General features: G+C 42.7%; 2 protein-coding genes across 7 annotated transcripts in view; one reads left to right on the top strand and one right to left on the bottom strand.

Moving 5' to 3' along the window:
* Positions 1-2,641: 2,641 nt before the first annotated feature.
* On the bottom strand, positions 2,642-12,388 carry LOC309366997 (WD repeat and coiled-coil-containing protein-like). Of its 2 annotated transcripts, none has more exons than XM_081906173.1 (4): positions 12,046-12,388; positions 7,321-9,239; positions 6,234-6,351; positions 2,642-2,962 (listed from the first exon to the last, which is right to left on the bottom strand). In XM_081906173.1, exons 2-4 carry the CDS (start codon positions 9,214-9,216, stop codon positions 2,667-2,669), a joined length of 2,310 nt encoding a protein of 769 aa, XP_081762299.1. In that variant the 5' UTR covers positions 9,217-9,239; positions 12,046-12,388; the 3' UTR covers positions 2,642-2,666. The 2 variants fall into 2 exon arrangements, with proteins under 2 accessions (XP_081762299.1, XP_081762300.1); XM_081906174.1 differs by lacking the exon at positions 12,046-12,388 and adding an exon at positions 11,282-11,369.
* Positions 12,389-12,493: 105 nt separating this feature from the next.
* FKBP1B (FKBP prolyl isomerase 1B) overlaps positions 12,494-14,373 on the top strand; it is a 51,379-nt gene continuing 49,499 nt past the window's right edge. For 2 of the 5 annotated variants that reach the window (XM_081906689.1, XM_081906685.1), the window contains exons 1-2: positions 12,494-12,641; positions 13,543-13,656. The gene's annotated coding sequence lies outside the window, so the exon portion shown is untranslated. Of the gene's footprint in view, positions 12,642-12,757; positions 12,968-13,542; positions 13,657-14,373 lie in introns of those variants that run through there. The other 3 variants (XM_081906688.1, XM_081906686.1, XM_081906687.1) reach the window with 3 other exon arrangements.

Genomic DNA, 14,373 nt, shown 5'->3' with positions numbered 1-14,373 from the left:
AGCATTGCTAGGAAATCTAAGTGGGGGGCAGATTATATGGTACATGGCAGGCTTTGTGACCAGTGTTGGCTGGATATGATGAAGTATAAAACTCCCATTATCACACTTAGCTGTCGGCAGAGAAATTTTGCTATTTTTACAGTGAAGAGCAGGTTCTCTTAGTCTGACCTGGTACATGTTGGACTTTTAATGGCTAGAGTGTATAGCTGAATATATTTGGAAATGGAGAATGTATTTTTGTTAATGAACTGTAGTGTTTCTAAGTTTAAGTTTAAAAGCTTTCACAGGGTTGGGGAAAATTCTGAACACATAGAATGGGCGCATTTAAGTTATTTTGGAACACAACCCATTGGAAGCAGATCATCAGCTGGGCCCAATGAATGAGTAGATTTGAGGATTTAAATGTTAAAAGTATGCTATTTGGCATTGCTTGCCGTGACACCTCACAACAAAGCAAAAAAGTTGCTTTTGTATCTAATCCTGAAGCCTAAGATGACACAGTAACCCAAGGAATTTCAATCTTTCTGCTCCCAAGAAAGCTTGTCCTCCTTTACAGTCTCTGTAAGGGATGTCAGAGAATTCTGGCAGAAGTTGAAGGGGAAAACCAACATCATGTTTGCTTATTTGCCCCATGTCCCGAACGGTATGTCACTGTTTTAGTCTTCAACCAATGTGTATTTGATTATATTCCCCCCTGTTTGCATTATGTTTGCTTTGCATTAAAATGAATGGGATGGAATAACAATGACAAAGTAATTTATGCCAGAAATCACATAGGCTCTGTATTTTTGCTGCAGCAGACAGCAAGATGAGTAATGTTTTTGGTGCAAGGCAAGCTGCGGTGGATACCACAAATACAAGACACAACAGAGAACGATGCCTTAATACATCCCTAGCAGCCACATACCAGTTTTAAACCTGTGAAAACCCTTTTGGAACTGAAAGCACACCCTAGTATGCATTCAACACTCCCCTGTAGGTGAACATTGCAAGGGAAGATAAATTACTGAACTGCCTTTCAGGCACGTTTTTTTTTAACCTTTAAAACTTCACATGCCTGCTGTTTCCAGGAAGTCTTGGAATTGTGAGACTTTTGTTGTTGAGCTGAGAGTTTGTTCGGACCCTGGGTGAGAACCCAAAGGCTGAAAGGTGTGTCAGAAGGAAAATGAATTGATACTGATTTATAGATATATTCACAACTTTGTATTTATGTAACATTTTTATATGTAATTGTGTATTTTTGCAATATTTTAAGTTGTTCTTCAGATTTTTGTACACCGCTTAGAGAAAATTCTAATCTATTAAGCAGTATAGAAATTAAATAAATAATCAAATCATCTCAAACTGCTGATAGACCTGCAAAAGCCACAGAGGATAATTTGGACAATTACTATTTTAATATAATATGCCATATTCCAGAACAAAAACATGCTGTTCAGCTGACTATGCTGACTAGCACAGGAGAGATAGCAGCTGCTGCTTTTTGGAGAAGCTGAATCAGTTTATTAAAAATATTTTGGTATATGTAAGATAATAGCTAGCAGTGCAATGAAAATGTATAATGGCAATATTAGCTGTCAGGTGATTTTAACAGTTTCTCCATTATTATTTTAACATCTTATTTTAACCAGGATTTTATAAAAATGGATTAGGGTTTTTAATATGTTCTATATGCCCCTTTCCCATTCTTCTTTTTTGAAACATCCACCAACCCACTCACCTGTAAGGTCTAAACAGCATTGCAAGGCAGCGAAACATCATGTTTGAGATCTCCAGTTCCCAAATATTAACTCTGCCCCTCACCTCCTAGGGTATGTGATATCACTTTAGAATACCTAGCAATCAGTCTCCATAGCAGTTATGAATTAAACAAATCTACTTTTTATTATAGCTTAGAATTGTTTATCTTCGATACATGCATACTCTTAGACATTTTGAAGGAAGACTTCAGTTGAGATACATTAAGGTTAGATGCAGTTACTCTTACCATGATTCTAATTAGTGACTAGTTCTGTAAGTGGATTTAAATAATCACTTGTTCAAGTGCATAGGAATTTCCAGGCACTGGTAAAATACAAATACATTAGTATAACAATACAGAAACTGTAGCAGGAGGAGTGTGTTATATGGCACAGCAATAAATATGAGCCAGTTTTGATTTCCGCTTCTAGAATCATAAATACCATCAGTAACATAGTTTTCAGTGTGTTCATGACACTGAGATGTCTCCTGAGTAAATTCTAATGACAAAACCCCCTGAAGACCAATGCTCTGGATAAAATTTGACTTTTGTGTTTAGTAGAGAAACATAATTGGTGAGGAAATCTGAAAATATAAATTTGTTAATAAATAGGGTTGTTGCTGTACACTGCCCTGGCAATTTATACTTTTTATAAATAAATAAAATAAGAGACTGAATAAACATGTGGATGTGGTCTACAGAACTATACCAGGATCCATTACTAAAATAACCTGAAGTTTGCAGAGCTGTAAATAATATTTTTTAAAAGACCGACAAGGTAAGATGTACAAAATGGTGAAACACCATAGGAGTGTAAAAGCAGGGGACCCCCACCCCCATGAAAATGCAACTTTTAATTATGGGCAGTAAAAACTTTCAGTCTTAAGTGACAACAAACTGTCCTGATGGAACGACTTTAATTTGGTTATGAAGCCGTACTGGTTTGGCCTGAAGAATTGCTCTGTACCAGACACTGAGAAGAATGTTCTCCTATTACTTCCATAGAACTGTTATCACGATCCAAGCTTTGGGAGGAAATCTTCCTGTATCCACCACCTGTGGAACTGATAGTTTTCAGTGTTTTGGAAGAATCAGTGCTGCTATCGTTACAGCTGGCAATATCACTAGAGTGGGCATCCCTTATGACTATCTCCTGCAGGGCATCAAATGTTAATGGAATAAAACCTTCGTTGTCTGAAGTGAGCACAATCCAGGACAAACCTGTTGAAGACATTAGATACATACAATTTTTCAAGAGCATAATAGAAAAACAGTGATCTTTGTTACACTGTTTGCGATATAAAACAACAGTAGCTGGCTGGCTGGCCTAAATTCAGAACTTAGCTTAACGGTATCAGACCCAACAGTTATGGCCATAGGTGCCAACTTTCCGGGGCCCTGGGTGCCCGAGCACCCACAAAATTCCCCATGAAGGGCACCCACAGGCCCGGGCATCCATGGTCGTGGGACCAAGCTGGAACTCCTGCTTCTAGCTAGCAATGTTAGATTAATTTTTACGTACACAGAAAACAGCAAGAAATACATCTTGACGTGACTTCCAAGTCACAGACAACTTTTAAAATGAGATTGTATCAAAATGACACTTGGGCAATTCTTGGCTGGAAGCATTTAATTCAAACAATTCTTGCATTGCAGCTTCTACCTTGTACATTGAAAATGGTGGTTTTTCAATACAGTGATTATACTCTCTGAATGGCTGGTCCAAGCTTAGTAAGACACGAAAACTCCCAAGAGAAGGAATAGTACTAGCAAACCAAACAGAAATTGGGGGTGACCACTCCACTCTGACAGCCATCCATGTCTTGGTTCAGCTTGTAGCCCAGTGAACAGAGAAGCATGCAGCACCTCAGTACTGGAGAATTAAGCAGCAACAAAGGTTGGATTCTATGACTTAGCCAGGGTCCCTCCTGTTGCCAAGCAAGGCCACAGACCCCACTGTTCTGTAGCTTGGCTGCCAATGACTTCAGATGTTTCTTGCTGAGCAGCAAAAGCAAACTCCCATTTTTTTTTCTTGTAGTCCTGATGGCACTACAATTTTGCTAAGTCTGAAAATGCAGTGCTACAGATGCTCAAGAGTATTTTTCTCTAAAAAAAATCAGGATAACCAAACTGCTTTTGGTTTGGGCCCCCCCCTTCTTCCAACATAGCAGGAATGATGAAAGTAAAGAATGGTGGAGGGTGTGTGTGAAATGACTGTTAAGCCCAAGGTGCAGCTCTCTCTACCTAGCTGCACCGTTCAGGACCCTCTTCCCTTTCATCTCAGTTTCAGCCCATTGATACAGCAATGTTAGTGAGCTGCCTAAAGATTGTGGAGGGTGTTCTTCCTGGAATGTGCATGGAAACACTGTGGGGATGATCTTAGCCTTGATAGAACTAAGAACGTTTGGCCTGCCTCTGCTTTCCTAAAGCAGGTACAGTGGTACCTCTGGATGCGAAGGGGATCTGTTCCGGAGCCCCGTTCGCATCATGAGTAGAACGTAACACACGACTGCATGTCTGTGCATGCGTGGGTCACGTTTCGCCGCTTCTGTGCATGACATCATTTTGAGCGTCTGCGCGAGCGGCGAAACCCGGAAGTAACGCGTTCAGTTACTTCCGGGTTGCAGCGGAGCGTAACCTGAAAACACTCAACCTGAAGCATATTCAACCTGAAGTATGACTGTAAAAGCAGCCATTTCCACCAATGCCATTCCAAAGTATTTATACCCTAGATGGGTGGGGTATAAATAATATATTATTATTATCATCATGATCATTATTATTATTAAAGAGGCATTTGGAGGCTTCCTTTTTTCAGGTCACAGGCTTAAAAAGCAGGAGGTGAAGTAGGGAAGGGGAGTAAAACCAGACAGTATATGCCAGCTTGAGTTTGGGTAGGGCATGGATAGAATAATACCAGCATCAGCAAAGCAGTTCAGGAGAAACAGGGAGGCAGACTCGCAGACATGCAAGGGGGGCATTATTGTAAAAGATGTCAGGAAGGGCAGCAAACAGCTTTCCCAAACCACCTCCTCCTGAAAGGACTGCAGCACAACCAGGGCGAAAACTGGCAGGTCCAAATGTCTAGTTCTGCCAGCACCTCGTGAAGCAGCCTTTCCAAAGGAACTTGGTTCCAAACTGTAAAACTGTTCCTGGATTACAGGTGTAGTCAGCTTTTAGCAGTCATGCAGTACTTCTCAAATTTGATATCGACATGGCGACGTCATTCACTTCCCGTAATTTTAGGAACTGCTAGAAATGCAATTCTTACTGGCAGCTCCATTTGTCGGTTATGTAACACTCTGCGGCAAGTGACATCATGAGAAGATTGAGGCTTTACAGTCATGTGAACTTTTAATCTTTCTGCTTAATGCTTTATCTGGACTCAACTTAAGGCCAATACCGCACAAGACTTTCAAAATATCTCTGCGGGCACAGTTAAACAAGCCAGTATATGTAACACTTTGTAGACATGTTAATAACCCACCCTGAAATTGTGCACGTAAAATCAGGGCAAGTCGCAATTTATAAGATTTACTTTCATAATTGAGTAAGGGGAATCAATCTGAAAATCACTATTGATAACAAGAATGTAACTGCCTATTTGAACGGAACGGTGGCGATTTTCTTAAATTATTCCAAATGCCATTTGGGAGTTCTTGCAGCAGCTTGCAAAAAAATGAAGCATGCTGAAGCCACTGGGTACAGAGCGGGGTGTTACTAAATTGGGCACACTCTGGTTTTTTCCTGGGCTTTGATAGTGCTGTTAACTTGTAAAATGTCTGCAATTAGGCAACTGCACTTGGGATGCTGAGTATAATTCTGGTCAAGCACCTCAAAATGGATACTGTAGAGCTGGAAAAGGGTAATCAAAATGAAATTCCCTATGAGGAAAAGCAGAGCTAATGCTCAGAAATATCTCTACACTTGCTACTGAAATACAGTGGACTCTCGGGTTGCAAACGTGATCCGTGTGGGATGCACATTCGCAACCCGCAGCATTTGCAACCTGCAGTGGTGCGTCTGCGCACATACGGGTTGCGATTCGGCGCTTCTGCGCATGCGCAACTGCCGAAACCCGGAAGTAACCTGTTCCAGTACTTCCGGGTTTTGGCGCGTCCATAACCCGAAAAAACGCAACCTGAAGCGTCTGTAACCCAAGGTATAATTGTAAACATTACCCTAAAGCATAGGTGATATTGTGAGAAATGACACAGAAGATACAAGTTATGCAGAAGAAATCACTATTCCTTCTCTGATTTCCCAAATGGTCTTCTAATAAGCACAAACCCTAGCTGAAAATAAAGGGCTCTGGCACCCTCGCCTCTTATAAAGAAAAATGTAAAGCAACTTCCGTTTCTGAATTCTAAATTAGACCAAATGTAACACACACAATAAAAGGCACAACTGTTTTCCCACTGGCACACTGCCTTCCTTCCAGATCAATCAAATATTTTCACTAAATACCATATTTCTGACAAACAGAACTTACCATGCTGCATTTCAACAAGAGTCAGGTTGAAAATCTGCTGAATTAGACTTAGACGAAGTTTGCCATCGCAGAGGATAACAGCTCGCTTCTCAGGTGTCACAGTTCCGGAACAATCCTTCTGTAAATTAACAACAAACTACTAGCGTGATCAAGACTTATTTCACCCCGTTCCCAGGCACCTTGCAACAAATCTGATCTGCATGTATCTAAATTTGCTGAATGTTCCAACTCAGCCTGTGCTGATCACCTCCTTGGCCCAGGAGCGGGGGAACTATAGCCAGGCCACCTCTTTGCTGATTTGCCCTTAACAGGTAATTAGCAGAAGCACTCAAATTGGACAGCACTTGCCAAAATCAAACAGATGCCAGAGTCTGGAACTGCATTCAAGGATCTGCAGGCCAGTGCAACAGATATGCATTGTTTGTGCACACAAGAATTCCAAGCAGTCTCAACTGATGAATGCCCAGTGGAGAATTTCCAGAGGTCTCCTTCCCAGCTGTTGCTCTATGGATGTGGATCTCCAGATTTGTTGCACTCCCAAACCTCATCAGCCCCAGGCAGAATAGCCAATTGCCAGGGATGATGGGAGTTGTAGTCCAGCAATGTCTGGAAGGCCACAGGCTCCCATCCCTAGATGCTCTTAGTGTCACACAGCTAAATTTGGACAGTAAAATAGTTTGCCTCCCTTCAGTGAGTTTGTCTTAGCCCATGCTGCTATACAAAAGTTGCTTCTCTCCAGAGATAGGAAGCAAGATTGCTAGTACCGTATTTTTCGCTCTATAAGACGCACCAGACCACAAGACGCACCTAGTTTTTGGAGGAGGAAAACAAGAAAAAAAATATTCTGAATCTCAGAAGCCAGAACAGCAAGAGAGATCGCTGTGCAGTGAAAGCAGCATTCCCTCTCACTGTTCTGGCTTCTGGGATAGCTGCGCAGCCTGCATTCGCTCCATAAGGCGCACACACATTTCCCCTTACTTTTTAGGAGGGGAAAAATGAGTCTTATAGAGCAAAAAATACGGTATTTTTAAGCATAGCTGGTAACCATAAAGCAGATGAATACATATACTTTTTGTTCGAAAGGTACCTGATAAATGATGTTAACAAAAGAGGGAGCACGCGAAGATGGATATCCCAGCAGAGGTTTTTTCCCCGATTTCAAAAGCTCAGTTAGTTCAAAAAGCTGATGCTGCAATTCTGCAAACCTGCAGCACAGCCTTTCCAGATGCTTAGAGGTGTAAGAGGGTTCTTTTTCAATTTGCAGCAAGTTTGTTTTTGAGGAATTCGACATATCCGTAGAACTATGCACATGCTTGTTTGGTGAAATGGATACGTTTGACAATCCTGAAGAGGTTTCGATTCCTTGAAGAACAAGTGAACGATTTGTTGGTTCAGCATCCAAACATCCCAGAACTTGAGGGAAGTCCCTGGAAATCTTTTTCTCCTGGAAGTCAACTGCATTGGTCAGCACGCTTTGCTCATTAGCAGGGCTCTTAATTTCTTCTATGAGTTTTCTTCTGTTTCTAGGAGACTGGATTGCTGTGCAACTTGGCAGTACCAATCCATCACATAGTATATGAGGCTCTGAAGAATGAATTTCTATGCCTTCTTTTTTTACCGGTACGTTTGCAAAGCAAACCTGGGTAGTCCCCGAAAAGGCAGAAGAGTCTTCTTTGCACACAATTTCTTTGACCATCAAACGGAGAATGTACTTGTCTGAGCGTGACGATGGAAGAAAAGCCGGGTCTGTTAATTTCTGTTTTCCAACCAGTATCAGCAATAGCTTTTCTGTCAGAAAACACAATCCCTTTGGCCTTTCGCTTTTCTCCAGTTGAATTTGTTGAATGTTAGGCAAGTGAGATGAAGATAAAGAGTAAGCCAAAATTATATTACAAGTGTTGGACGCCACTGCCACAGTTTGAGTTTTAGAATCAAAAGTCATTATGTCTGGGACCAGAATCCCTGAGATGCTGACTTTTTTGGTAGCTGTCACTTTTCTTTCAAAAGTCACCAAGATCAGGTGTGAGGCATCTTGGCCGCTTCCTGTTAAGTAATCCTTAGTTCTCAGATGAAGGAGAGAATTGTTATCAGTCTGCTGCTTGCTTGCAGTGAGGTGGGTTAGATCCACCGACGAAGATGTAGAAGTTACAATGGACCCAGGTTTTTCTTGGTCTGTTAACTTTTTCCCACTGTCTACAGAGAGCTCTTCTTTGCAGGCCGATGAGGAAGTTTGTGAGGGAACAGAGTTTCCAACAGCCTCAGATGGCATTTCAAACGAAATGCCCGCGTTTAAGCTACATATCTTATCTAGTGGAAGTTCGGTAGCAACCGCCACTTGAGAACCTAATGTCGCTTCGATTGCACAGATGTAGCCTCCCACGTCAAATATCGGGCAAAAAGAGCATGCATTCAAAGTTTTCTGTTCATCATCCCAAATATAGGAATGGAGGGCACTGCCTATCCCAACCACCAAGCGGTTGCCTTCCTCAGTCCAGCAAGCACAGTGGATGAGCGCACTGCTTTTAATATCTGCTTTTATTCTGGAGTTGTTGATCCGAACCGAGTGTAGCACAGAGGTGTCCCGCGTAGTAAGCACAGCCAAGATTTCCTTTTTCGGATGCCACACACAGCCCTGAGGAAGGATGGGAAACAGCTCGCCAATTTCGCTGATTTGATAAACCATCAGTTTGTTTCTTTCAGAAACACTGTAACATAGCTGCCACATGGTGATGTGTTTTTTATGCTGGATAGCAAGGAGGGCAGGGAGATCTGGGGCACAAGATGGAGCCCAGTAAAGTCCGTGAACGTGTTCAAACTGGCCAACAACATTCGAGTTGCCAAATTTAGGTTCTCCATTATGCTGATACAACGAAGTCAGGATCACTTGCTTTCCATCAGTCCAAGCAATCCCATGCACAGGATGGATGGCCTGGTATAAGGCATTGAGGCCAGTTCTCAGCAATTTTCCTTTCCCCAACTCCATTTTTATGTTCTGAAGGAATACATCTATAAAGCAAGCAAACAAAAAACATTATTTGAAACATTTTCGCTGTTGCTAATTTGACTTTATGCCATATAATGATGCAAATACGAAAGGTAAATTCCCAGGAACATTTTGTGGCTCACGGTTGAAAAAAGCATGCTGGATGAATTTCTGCCTTGATCCATCAAGGCTTCTTGTTTTCTTCTAGCATTCATCTTTTTTAAAAAAATTATTTAGTGATTTGAAACAATAAGCAAAAAGGGTAGTAAAGTAAACACAGTATACAACTGATGTTCATGTATCCTTTTTCCATAGAGTTTTTTAAATTTCATTTTACAATGTATATAATAGAAGAAAGAACAATGAATAAAAATAAAAAGATGAAAAACAAAACAATAAAATAGGCACATGGAATGAGTATAGTTGCACATGGGTTAAAATAACAAAGTCCAAGAATATAGGTGCCCATATATCAGTAGGTATAATTTGCATTTTTAAAAAACTATTTATATTATTTTGTTACAATACTGTAATAGGCAAAAACAACTTTAACAAATGCTAGAATATTGATGTTCTTTTCACATTACCCATTTTTATCTCTAAGGTTGCATACACACTATAGCTTTAAAGCCCATTTGAAACACATTCCTTCACTCAAAAGAATTCTGGGTACTGCAGTTTATCCCTCAAAGGTACAAATCCCAGCAACTCTTGACAAAACTACGGTATCCATAATTCTTTGGGAGGGGGTGGGATGTGTTTTCTGACATCTATGTCAGACAGATACTCTCACCACAGTCATGATTGGTAGCAGCTCCCTGCCAAGTGTATACTTCGTGTCAAACCCAAATCTGCCTTGCATAAGGCAAATATAAGAAGCTGGGGAGAAGAGGGGGCACTTTGTACTAAGTTTACCATCAGAGTGAAAAATAATCAGCCCTACTGCTTGGGGTACAGCTGCTTTCCCATTTCTTTTTTTTTTTAAGTGTTTGTAGTGGCTGGGAGAAGTGTGCAACAGAAAAATATCTGCTAAAAGCTTAAAACCTTGACTATATAATGCAGATTATGCCTTTCCTGCCATTGGCTTGGATTAGTTTCAATGCTCTGCATGTGTTCTGTATTCCCTGTACTATAGATATTCACTAAAGGTGATTAAGTGAGTTAGAGAATTCAGAACACATGCAGAGCACTCAAAATAATCCAAGCCAGTGATACGTCCCAAGTCTGCCTTAGCGATCCCATCTGTGAAATGGGTATGTTTTCTAGTATGTCTTCTACATGCATGGTTGGCATCCGTCTGTCCTGGGAGTGATTACTTGACAATACGCTCCACATATAACAAACAGTCTTGGGGTACCTTATGAAGTAATAAATTGTGGCATAAACTCTTGTGGCCCAGAACCCGTTTTGTCAGCTATCAGGCAGCAAACTAAACTAGTGCTGCATGTGTGAGACTTGATGTATAGTCCACAGCAGGTATGTCTGCACATAGTTCTTGCTTCCAGCTTGATTTGTTATGCTACTCTGCGCTGGCCTTGGTTATCATTGTTAAGTCTTTCAAAAACCCAGTTGCTTGGCGGCAGGTAACTTGTAAAGTGCATACAATAGCCAAACAAAACATTTTTTCCGAACAGAGCAAGCAAGGTGTTTTCTGTAGGCTTTGCCAGTCTTCGGGGAGTTCAGAAACATACAAGCATATATAATTGTTGGAACCCGCATGCCTCCTTCTTCACTAGTTCAGTTGGCAGAGCATAAGACTCTTAAATCTCAGGGTCACAGACTCAAGCCCCACACACCAGGCAAAATGTGGACCAGATGGGGTCCCTGCCAATTTGACAATTTTTAATGTGCTTGGAGCAACCGCAGTCGCGCTTAACTCTGCTGCATGAGAGCAGAAATCTCTCTCCCAGCGCAATAGTAGCCTAGTCAGGTAGAGCACGAAACCCTTCATCCCAGGGTTGTGGGTTCGAACCCTGCGTCGAAAGATTCCTGCATTGAAGGGTGTTGGACTAGATGACCCTCAGGGGTCCCTTCCGACCCCAAAATTCTACGATTTTATACAAACCATAGTGTGAAGGGCCCCCAAGGCCTAGACTGAGGACTGTTCTGTGATTCACAGCTCCAGCTAGTTAGGAGCAGGTTGCCAATAACCATAGCTGTCAACCTTCCCTTTGTGGGAAATTCCCTTATTCCAGCGCTGTTTCCCACTGCTATCCCGGATTTTTAGATATCCCGTAGACTGTCCTCGGGACAGTTGAGCCTGCTGATCGCTTATTTTCGAGGCTCCCCAGGACAGGTGAGGCTGCTGATCCCTTAATTTCGAGGCTCCCAGGGACAGGTGATGCTGCTGATCCCTTATTTTCGAAGCTCCCTGGGACAGGTGAGGCTCCTGGTCCCTTATTTTCGAGGCTCCCCGGGGACAGATGAGGCTGCTGATCCCTTATTTTCAAGGCTGGCTGATCCCTTATTTTCAAATCTGAAAGTTGACAGCTATGCCGATAACCCCAAGGTCGCAGGTTCGAGCCCCGTATGGGACCGGCGCTGCCTTATTCCTGAATTGCAGGGGGTTGGACTAGATGATCCTCAGGATCCCTTCCGATCCCATGAAAGGAGAACAGTCCGTGTGGGTTTGCTTTTCCTTAAACTGAAGTTCAACGGGACTCTTCCCCAAGCAGGGGGAATTGGACTGCGGCCTAAATCGTGCTACACACCCACCCACTATAAAACCGCAGCGCCTCGGGGTTTTTCCCTCGGGCCGTTGGCCCCGCCCCCTCCTCCATCGCCCCCGCCTACCTGCCCGCCCCCGCCCCCGCCGCGGGAGGCTCTTACCTTATAAGGGAACGCGGTTCGGTCGCCAATCGGGATAACGACATCGGCCTCTTCTCGCACCCGCTCGGCGCTCTGTTCATTCCTGTTAGTTCGCGAGCGGAGGAGGAGGAGCTGCTCGGCTCCCGAGCCGCCACAAGGGGCGCTGGCTGGCCTTCGGGAGGCCTTCGGTGGTGGCAGTAGGCGGGAAAAGGGGCGGGGCCTTAAGCCGGCGCCTCGCGTCAGCTCCCCTTGTCTACGCTCCTCAGTCGACGGCGCTCTACTTACCACCAACGGGTCTCTCTATGATCTAACAAACGCCCTCTCGCGACAAGGGAGCTGCTTTCCCCTCCCCCCCTTTTTTTGAGGCCTCGCTCACGTGGCTTAAGCTTCTATGCGGTTGGGTGGCAGGCGGCGCGTGCGGTTCGTGAGGAGCATTTCTGACAGGGAGGCGGGGCCAGGAGACGCGCTGGTCCCGCCTCGTCCTCGGGGCTTCAGTTGGCCGTTATGAGGCAACTTTCCCCAGTTTGTTCATTAGGAGCTCATAAGCTTCTCAATACATTTTATGTGCCTGACAATAAAAACAGGTGCTCTGTGTTTATACTCACATACATATAAAGGTAAAGGGACCCCCTGACCATTAGGTCCATATACATACGTATATATATGTACTGGCTTTTTCCCTCACAGGCGACCACGGCTTGAAAGCCTGCCTCAAACGCCCATTCGGCCACGAAGCGCGCCAGGCTGAGGTTGCCCACACGCACCAAACACCAGCACCAAGAATGTCAGAAGCTATAGTTCACCCCCTTCCAGAGCTACAGTTCCCAATATCCTTACTTAACACACCAGAGTTCTCACGTTTCTGGGTCGGGGGTAAAGTCCTGGACTTTATATGCACATGGCACGCAGGCCGCTAGTCTCTGTCCTAGCGCGTAAAGTTGCTGTGAATATAACCCGACCTCTTCGTAGAAATAGCAGGTTACATGTGTAGGTAGCTAGCTCTGCCTCTGAAAGTCTCGTCCTGGTAAAAAACAACCGCTGAATTTAATAAACAAATGTATAGCAAATAAGAAGACACATATGTGCAGTCTTTAGGTTTCTGGGAGGTGTTTTTCCTGTTTGTCTTGGCCCATTTTTTGGTAAGCTATGAAGGTCTCCTCTCACCTTTTTGCTATTATTAAGAACGGGTTCAGATGAATTGACTTTCCCTGTGCGTTTATGAATCCCCGTGGTTTATTGCTGTCTGTGCTTTTTCAGTACTTCTGAGCTCTTTTCACACATGTACCATGTATACATTTTCATACATTACCATGTATGTTGTGTTACCTGTAACAAGGGGATAACAATCTGATGGTGAACATTTTATGTCATAAGATATTTGCTAGTCTTTAAGAGGCTGCAGGACTCTTGCTCTTGCGGCAAAAGACTAAACACATCTCTCCCTGTTTAGAAATGATTAGAAATAATATAAAATCAATGTCAGAATGAAACCCCCTGTCATTTTTGTTTTGTGAAAAGGTACAGCCTTATTCCAAGGACTCTTGGAGCCTTGCGGTGGAGCAAAGACATGGTGGCGGAAGGAAGGACAGTATTCCGAGCAAATATTGAATAAGCCACAATGAGGGAGAAGAGGTAAGACTTAGAATTACAGTTAAAGGAGAAAGGGCTAGTTTCTTCCCCTATATGTATCCCAAACTATATGGATGAACCATCACAGGTATATACTAGATCATATTTTTAAAAGCAGCAATCCACTACTTAAGGAAATGAGTAAGTCCCTCCTTCCAAATAACGAGCATAATAACTCCATGGCATGAATTAGACACATTTAATAATCTTCATATTTGTCTGTCGATACATCTCTCGTGTTTATAAAAATATATATATTTGCTGGCACAGATGCAGCATTACTTCTTGAAAATTCTGCTTTAACTATGTAAGTATAATACAAGTAGAGAAAATATATATATGCTAGCGAATGTCACATTGCACAATATATGTAAAGTCTCTCATAAATTATGGCAGTTCCTTCATAATCAGGCTGGTAGTGCCACCTTTGCGCCTCATCTTCAGTAATCGAAAGCAAGCTGCCTTCATATCAAAAGTCCAAAAATAGAAGCTTTGGAAAAAATAATAAGCTAAAGTTACTTCTTTTTAATTTCAAGATCCACAGAATTCTTGTTTTACAGTATAATGCTACAGGTAGAAAGAAATTGGTTGATTGCTTTTAGCTGTCCTTACTTTGGCCACAGAACTCTAGAAATGTTCTTCCAAGGGTTCAGGCATTCTGTGGCAGCCTTCACAGCAACACAGAACTACAATTTCCAATGTTCTGGGGAGGGAAGCTTG

This window comes from Podarcis melisellensis, assembly GCF_964234715.1.
Source record: "Podarcis melisellensis genome assembly, chromosome: 3".
NCBI lineage: Eukaryota > Metazoa > Chordata > Lepidosauria > Squamata > Lacertidae > Podarcis > Podarcis melisellensis.
This window is presented reverse-complemented; position numbering and strand designations above follow the sequence as displayed.